Raw genomic sequence first — 8,675 nt, 5'->3', positions numbered from 1 at the left:
ATATGGACTTAACAATTAAAAATTCAACCCTGATGAAACTGGAACAAAACTCTTCGGATATAGACTGAAGAGTTTAGTTCCAGTTTCATCAGAGTTGAATTTTTATTTGTTGGATATGGACTGAAGAGTTTTGTTCCAGTTTCATCAGAGTTGAATTTTTAATTGTTGGATATGGACTGAAGAGTTTTGTTCCAGTTTCATCAGAGTTGAATTTTTAATTGTTTGATATGGACTGAAGAGTTTTGTTCCAGTTTCATCAGGGTTGAATTTTTAATTGTTGGATATGGACTGAAAAGTTTTGTTTCAGTTTCATCAGAGTTGAATTTTTCTTCTGTAATTTTGCACTTGTTTAAATGTTTTATTTGTATATAACTTCTAAGTTGCTAAACTGTTTGTCTTTATGTCTTTACAGGGCAGAAGAAAACGACAGACACACGTTGTTTTATCCAACTCTCTATTCTATTGATGTTCGACTCCACCTGGCTCAAGAACTTGGTACTGGTGTATCTATTTGGGAAGTTGGCCAAGGGTTGGACTATTTCTATGACTTACTGTGAAACACTTGGAATAAGTAACATTCATGGCATTTCTTACACATACAGTATAAGTTTAGATCTTATCTCAGCCAATTGGTAACTTTGTTCATATATTTTACAAAAAAGTTGTTTATAAATGAAAATAAATAATAATAATTTCTATTATACAGAGTATATAATAAAATTAATGCTAAGCCTAGATGTCCACCTAGTGAAAATTTTTAGTACTTTTTGAGTGTTAAGCTAAGTTAAAAGAATAACAAGAACTATCTTGTTAGGTTAATAAAATGATACTTTAATTCTTTTTATCAATAAACAATGATTATTTTGATAAAATAATAAAACTAATATTACTCTAATTTTTGTTAGGCTTAAATGACTGATTTCTAAACTTCTGAATATTTGAATCTTATAGCTTAAAAAAGGAATTCAAACAATGTTAAAAAATCGTTGATTTTTTTTTATGTATTCGAAAGTATTTTCACCTCTACAAAGTATAAACTGGCATACTGTACATGTTTTATGTCTGAACATTGTTAACAAGTTTGGTTCGATGTTCAATATGATTGTTCGATGTGAATTTCATAAAAAGTGTGACCATTATCTGGAGAAATCAAACACGTATTTCATATCAAAATAATCTTACTCACTTGAGGGAGGTAACACTAAAGACAAGAATATATGTAGGGGGATAGAAAAAAATATCATAAACATGAACATTTGTTCGTTCATAAAAAAATACAATACATTCCTTATTCATATTATTTGTTTTTAATACTTTAAAAAATTCATTTCCCTGTCGGGTATGTCACAATATGTTTATATCATAATGAAACTAACAAACTCAAAATATGTGTTTAATAAACGTTTAAAATGCTGTTTTCTACAAGTTGTCTTGGAACTTACATATATATAAGCACTAGACATTAGTCGTTCATTTTGTATTGTCTCAAGAATGCCTGAATAAAGATGTGAAAACTCAAAATATGTGTTTAATAAACGTTTAAAATGCTGTTTTCTACAAGTTGTCTTGGAACTTACATATATATAAGCACTAGCCATTAAAGTCGTTCATTTTGTATTGTCTCAAGAATGCCTGAATAAAAATGTGAAAACTCAAAATTTTGCATCTTTTATTAAACCATGATGGTTGTCAGAGCCATGTTATTGTAATTAACATGTGTTAGTTGTAATTTTCTTTTGTATCATACATATATTTTAACCTCAGCCCCAGAATTATCTATATTCTAGGTGAAAAAAGTTCTACATATAAATATTTATTTAGGTAACTTTATACTAAATAGTAACAACAGATGTACAGTGTGTGTTATAATTATAGTGTAGTTCAATATTAAATAGTAACAACAGATGTACAGTGTGTGTTATAATTATAGTGTAGTTCAATATTAAATAGTAACAACAGAAGTACAGTGTGTGTTATAATTATAGTGTAGTTCAATATTAAATAGTAACAACAGAAGTACAGTGTGTGTTATAATTATAGTGTAGTTCAATATTAAAAGTAATAACAGACGTACAGTGTGTTATAATTATAGTGTAGTTCAATATTAAATAGTACCAACAGATGTACAGTGTGTGTTATAATTATAGTGTAGTTCAATATTAAATAGTAACAACAGAAGTACAGTGTGTGTTATAATTATAGTGTAGTTCAATATTAAATAGTAACAACAGAAATACAGTGTGTGTTATAATTATAGTGTAGTTCAATATTAAATAGTAACAACAGAAGTACAGTGTGTGTTATAATTATAGTGTAGTTCAATATCAAATAGTAACAACAGATGTACAGTGTTTTATAGTGTAGTTCAACAGTAGATAGTGACAACAGCTGTATGGTGTAGTTCAACAGTAGATAGTGACAACAGCTGTATAGTGTAGTTCAACAGTAGATAGTGACAACAGCTGTATGGTGTAGTTCAACAGTAGATAGTGACAACAGCTGTATGGTGTAGTTCAACAGTAGATAGTGACAACAGCTGTATGGTGTAGTTCAACAGTAAATAGTGATAACAGCTGTATAGTGTAGTTCAACAGTAGATAGTGACAACAGCTGTATGGTGTAGTTCAACAGTAGATAGTGACAACAGCTGTATGGTGTAGTTTAACAGTAAATAGTAACAACAGATGTACAGTGTAGTTCAACAGTAAATAGTAACAACAGATGTACAGTGTGTTATAGTGTAGTTCAACAGTAAATTGTGACAACAGCTGTATAGTGTAGTTCAGCAGTAGATAGTGACAACAGCTGTATGGTGTAGTTCAACAGTAAATATTAACAGATGTATGGTGTAGTTCAACAGTAAATAGTAACAACAGATGTACAGTGTGTTATAGTGTAGTTCAACAGTAAATATTAACAGATGTATGGTGTAGTTCAACAGTAAATAGTGACAACAGATGTACAGTGTGTTATAGTGTAGTTCAACAGTAGATAGTGACAACAGATGTATGGTGTAGTTCAACAATAAATAGTAACAACAGATGTACAGTGTGTTATAGTGTAGTTCAACAGTAAATTGTTACAACAGCTGTATAGTGTAGTTCAACAGTAAATAGTAACAACAGATGTACAGTGTGTTATAGTGTAGTTCAACAGTAGATAGTGACAACAGCTGTATAGTGTAGTTCAACTGTAGATAGTGACAACAGCTGTATGGTGTAGTTCAACAGTAAATAGTGACAACAGCTGTATAGTGTAGTTTAACAGTAACTTTGCTGATGGAAACATCTACTAAAATAGTAATAATTAAGGTAAAGTAGTGTTAGCTATCTCTAATGTACGGATTATAAATGTAAACTACATTTCATGATATTGAGCTTGTTATTAATTTTAACTTTCTAAAGCTAATATAGTTTCAGCTCCTGTTGTAACAGTTCTCCAGAAATGACTGAGAAATTTGAACCATTTCAAATAGTGTTTAGAGAAGGGGTAATACTTCAGATACATCTAACATGTGCTTTACATGTTGTTTTGTTTAAACACCGAACTTTAATGTGTAATACAAAACTTACCACAATAATGTTGAGTTCTAACCATTGTGTTGTCTTTTATAAACTGTGACCTATATATAGAAAAAAGAATCGCACTGAAGACAACTTAAGGTCATGGTGAACTCACATTTATTTCATGCTTTTAGGTTAGTCAGTAGAAACTTCATCAGAAGTACCTAGCAGTTCAGATACTTCTTATTACGAACCATCAAGATGATAATTGTATTTCATTTACACCTAACATTTAACTTCTGGGTCAGAATTAAAAACTTCTGTTTTGTTTGGAGACAGTAGCTTACAAAATATGAACTTAAATATACAGCAATATCTCTAGGTGATGAAGGAATTGTAGAAATCATCTGGGAACTAGAGTTTAAAAAACTTCATAGTTATTAGAAGTAGACTAATTTATACAGTTATGCAGCACGGACAGTCTCATTGATACGTTAAACAACTGTAGATCACTCTAAGTTAAAGCATTTGTCTGCTTATTCTAATACGTAAGAAATATATTTGTTATTTACAGCTTCTTTAAAAAGTATGAATTATGGACTTAGGTTCTAATATGAAAGAAAATTAAATTTTCTCTCTGAAACATAAGTTTATTGCAACTGGTAGAATGAAAATAAAAGGATGATTAGCTATACGTTCAATGAACAGAACAGAGACTAGATATGAACTTTAACTAGTCAACCTTTGTAACTTTAACTAATCAACCTTTGTGAAATAACTGTTTTAACTGTTCATGGTTGTGTAATGAACAAAACAAATGTTGAATAACTGTTTTAACTGTTCATGGTTGTGTAATGAACAAAACAAATGTTGAATAACTGTTTTAACTGTTCATGGTAGTGTAATGAATAAGAAAAATGTTGAATAACTGTTCATGGTTGTGTGATGAACAAAACAAATGTTGAATAACTGTTTTAACTGTTCATGGTTGTGTAATGAACAAAACAAATGTTGAATAACTGTTTTAACTGTTCATGGTTGTGTGATGAACAAAACAAATGTTGACTAACTGTTTTAACTGTTCATGATTGTGTAATGAACAAAACAAATGTTGACTAACTGTTTTAAATGTTCATGGTTGTGTGATGAACAAATCAAATATTGAATAATTGTTTTAACTGTTCATGGTTGTGTGATGAACAAAACAAATGTTGAATAACTGTTTTAACTGTTCATGGTTGTGTGATGAACAAAACAAATGTTGACTAACTGTTTTAACTGTTCATGGTTGTGTAATGTCAAAACAAATGTTGAATAACTGTTTTAACTGTTCATGGTTGTGTAATGAATAAGACAAATGTTGAATAACTGTTTTAACTGTTCATGGTTGTGTAATGAATAAGACAAATGTTGACTAACTGTTTTAACTGTTCATGGTTGTGTAATGAACAAAACAAATGTTGAATAACTGTTTAAACTGTTCATGGTTGTGTAATGAATAAGACTAATGTTGATTGACTGCTTCAACTGTTCATGGTTGTGTAAAGGTCATTCTTGTCCTTGGTGCTACTTTATTAAAATGTTTTTTTTTCTTCAGAATTACAGAATTGTTCCTCTGCTTATTTTATATTTTTGTTCCCATTGGTAATGTAGTCTTTCTTGATAGTGAGAAAGAAAGATAACAAAAATGTCAGTGAACATTCCTTGTTTTAACTGTGATTGTTCCTTTTAATCAAATCTGTAGAGTTCCATTATCTGTGGTCAGGTATCTTTGACAGTACTGTTTCTGGGTTTTTTACACGTTTCATTAAAAAAACTGTCAAATATTCTTCCTTACTGCAGAATTATACAGAAGGTTCTTTTCACAATACCTTTTGTTCTGTTGTATTGGGTGAAGTACTTTCTCTGCATGAGAAGGATGTGATGCCTTACTAGGCAGTGGGTGATACATTCCATCTAATTTTTGCCTGCTATAATTTCACAAAGGAATTCATCTTTGTCTCCACTAGCCTCTCCATCATCTTATCAAGTTGTGATTCTAGCTCTTAGTTCCTTGGAGAGTTACGTTTTTCTTACCTGAAGATGTATTTCAGTTAGATACTTACCTGTCACCCTTCTGATGTGTTTCTCTTTACCTCATCAAAAATTAGCTTTTGTTGAAAGTTAGTGGCCAAAGCGTTTACTTAGAGATACGGGCCGGCATGGCCAGGTGGTTAAGGTGCTCGACTCACAATCTGAGGGTCGCGGGTTTGAATCTCCATCACACCAAACATGCTCGCCCTTTCAGCCGTGGGGGCATTTTAATGTGGCGGTCAATCCCACTATTCGTTGATAAAAGAGTAGTCCATGAGTTGGCAATGAGTGGTGATGACTAGCTGCCTTCCCTCTAGTCTTACACTGATAAATTAGGAACGGCTAGCGCAGATAGTGTAACTTTGCGCAAAATTTAAAACAAACGAACAAACAGCACTTAGAGAATGTGGTGCGCTCTTATTGTTGGAAAGCTATATTTTAATGATTTTTACATCACAAGTGGTGCAGTGCATGTTAATATGTGTAGGATTGGGAATTTAGTTCAAGACTTGTGGCATGTACAAAAATCTTGGCAGTGATGTAAGATAATTACTCTTTGTTTGATGGAGAGGTGAGTAGCTTAATGAAATACATTCTCAGGTAAGGTAAATATTAACATTAATTGCTTTAGCTGTTCACAGCTGAATACCAATATTTTTATTAAAAGTGTTGTAATTAATGTAAAAATCATGGGTGTTGGGAGTTTTAACTGCATATGTTTGACTGAAACTAGCTAATTAAAGAGCTTCAGAAATTATGAGGAGTTATCATATATAGAATATTACTCTGCAGTTAACGTGTTTCTAATTATCAGCTTACTTATTCAGCCATGACTTGATGTTTCGAACTGTGATTCCATATATAAAACATTACCCTGCAGTTAACGTGTTTCTAATTATCAGCTTACTTATTGAGCCATGACTTGATGATTCAAACTGTGATTCCAAAAATAACTTATTTCCATATTTAAAGTGCTCTGAGGTTATACGAAGCACATTTTATTCAAATCAGAGTAGTCTGCCATGACATCTGACTACAATTCATATAGTTCCTGGTGTGTGTGTGTATGATTTGAACCTTAGTAGACACTAACCTACGAAGACAAGTCATAATTATGAGGACATAAAGGTAAAGGAAGCTACAAAAGTATGTGAACAAATATTTTACAATAAAAGTTCAATGGTTTTTTGCTTACTAATGATTGATACCTTAATGAAGATAGTTAAGCCACTACAAGCAGATCACAAAGACAGTTATCTGACAAGTCAACTGTTCTAGAAATTAAACCAAACTGAAAACATTTACAAAAAGACTTGACATTATTAACATATTTTTGATTAATTTAACGGTAATTACTGCATTTGGAATAGGAGAAACGTCTCCTGTTTGGTTACTTGTCGTCTTCTTTCCTCGGGACATCACTAAGTTGACCTTGTAAAAAAATCTTTTTGAATGAACCAGTTCTAGCTGAAGACAAAAACACATTTTCTACACATCTGATCAAGTTAGATTAAAGTTTGTGTTTTGTTGAATCTCTAAAATTTGAGACCTTGTATCTGCCATTATAGGATGAGGTTCAGGTGCTTGGCTCATAACTTCTTGATTTTTTATCTGCTTGGAGCGTGTACGGCACTTGATTCCATGTCGTTTACGTTCTCTTTGTCTTTCATTTTTCCACCAATTTTTCAGATTTGTCAGAGTAACTTTAGGCCTGAAAATTTTAAAAGTCTTTAATATTAGTTGTAATGCCAAAATATTGTTAAAACTAACTTTTAAAGAGTGAGTATATATATAACTAATACTATACAGTAAACTCTGATATAAGGTGAAGAATGACAAGCTAGAACAGAGAAAAGAGTTTTTAAGACATATTTATATATTCTGTCCTTTTCAATTTATATGTGTATAAGCCTCAGCTTACTATGTTATATAGCTTTGGTAAACATGGGTCCAAGCCTTATTAGAACACACACACACAACACGGGTAATTATGTTATATACCTTTGGTAAACATGGGTCCAAGCCTTATTAGAACACACACAACATGGGTAATTATGTTATATACCTTTGGTAAACATGGGTCCAAGCCTTATTAGAACACACACACACAACATGGATAATTATGTTATATACCTTTGGTAAACATGGGTCCAAGCCTTATTAGAACACACACACACACAACATGGGTAATTATGTTATATATCTTTGATAAACATGGGTCCAAGCCTTATTAGAACACACACAACATGGGTAATTATGTTATATACCTTTGGTAAACATGGGTCCAAGCCTTATTAGAACACACACAACATGGGTAATTATGTTATATACCTTTGGTAAACATGGGTCCAAGCCTTATTAGAACACACACACACAACATGGGTAATTATGTTATATACCTTTGGTAAACATGGGTCCAAGGCTTATTAGAACACACACAACATGGGTAATTATGTTGTTTTCCTTTGGTAAACATGAGTCCAAGCCTTATTAGAACACACACAACATGGGTAATATAGGTCTAAACTTACTATGTCACACAACTCTTTCAAACGTGCACCCAGACATTACTACATTATACAGTTTTGATAAACATGGGACAATAATTATTACCACTTTGAACTAGTATATATTCCTGCTGTCCACAAATTATTCACAGATAAATCCTGTCCTTACAAACCTTCACTCAAGTAATTCATATTCAACACTTTGAGTACATACTTGTGAAAACAACTTTGGGGGACACACACGTTCTTGGGCAGTGAAAAGGTCAGAGTCTGGTTTAATGTAGTCTTAATGAGAACCTACACTGTCAGAGTCTGATTTAATGTAGTCTTAATAAGAACCTTCACTGTCAGAGTCTGATTTAATGTAGTCTTAATAGAACCTTCACTGTCAGAGTCTGATTTAATGTAGTCTTAATGAGAACCTACACTGTCAGAGTCTGATTTAATGTAGTCTTAATGAGAACCTACACTGTCAGAGTCTGATTTAATGTAGTCTTAATGAGAACCTACACTGTCAGAGTCTGATTTAATATAATCTTAATGAGAACCTACACTGTCACAGTCTGATTTAATGTAGTCTCAATGAGAACCT

The 8,675-nt window shown here is 31.9% G+C and overlaps 2 protein-coding genes across 3 annotated transcripts in view; one reads left to right on the top strand and one right to left on the bottom strand.

The window, feature by feature from the left end:
• Positions 1 to 1,515, top strand: part of LOC106471160 (chitinase domain-containing protein 1-like) — a 21,875-nt gene extending 20,360 nt beyond the window's left edge. For both annotated transcript variants that reach the window (XM_013931748.2, XM_022399772.1), the window contains exon 11: positions 413 to 1,515. In XM_013931748.2, coding sequence (XP_013787202.1) covers positions 413 to 557 — 145 coding nt within the window. In that variant the 3' untranslated portion in view covers positions 558 to 1,515. The remainder of the gene's footprint in view (positions 1 to 412) is intronic.
• Positions 1,516 to 6,553: 5,038 nt separating this feature from the next.
• The window catches only part of LOC106471158, a gene marked incomplete at its 5' end in the record, with an annotated part of 14,549 nt that continues 12,427 nt past the window's right edge, over positions 6,554 to 8,675 (bottom strand). The window contains one exon of the mRNA XM_013931747.2: positions 6,554 to 7,287. Within this exon, the coding sequence (XP_013787201.1) occupies positions 7,077 to 7,287 (211 nt within the window). The remainder of the gene's footprint in view (positions 7,288 to 8,675) is intronic.

Source organism: Limulus polyphemus, unplaced genomic scaffold, assembly GCF_000517525.1.
Source record: "Limulus polyphemus unplaced genomic scaffold, Limulus_polyphemus-2.1.2 Scaffold4446, whole genome shotgun sequence".
Lineage (NCBI taxonomy): Eukaryota > Metazoa > Arthropoda > Merostomata > Xiphosura > Limulidae > Limulus > Limulus polyphemus.
Note: the sequence above shows the minus strand (reverse complement) of the source record. Positions and strands in the feature narration are given on the sequence as shown.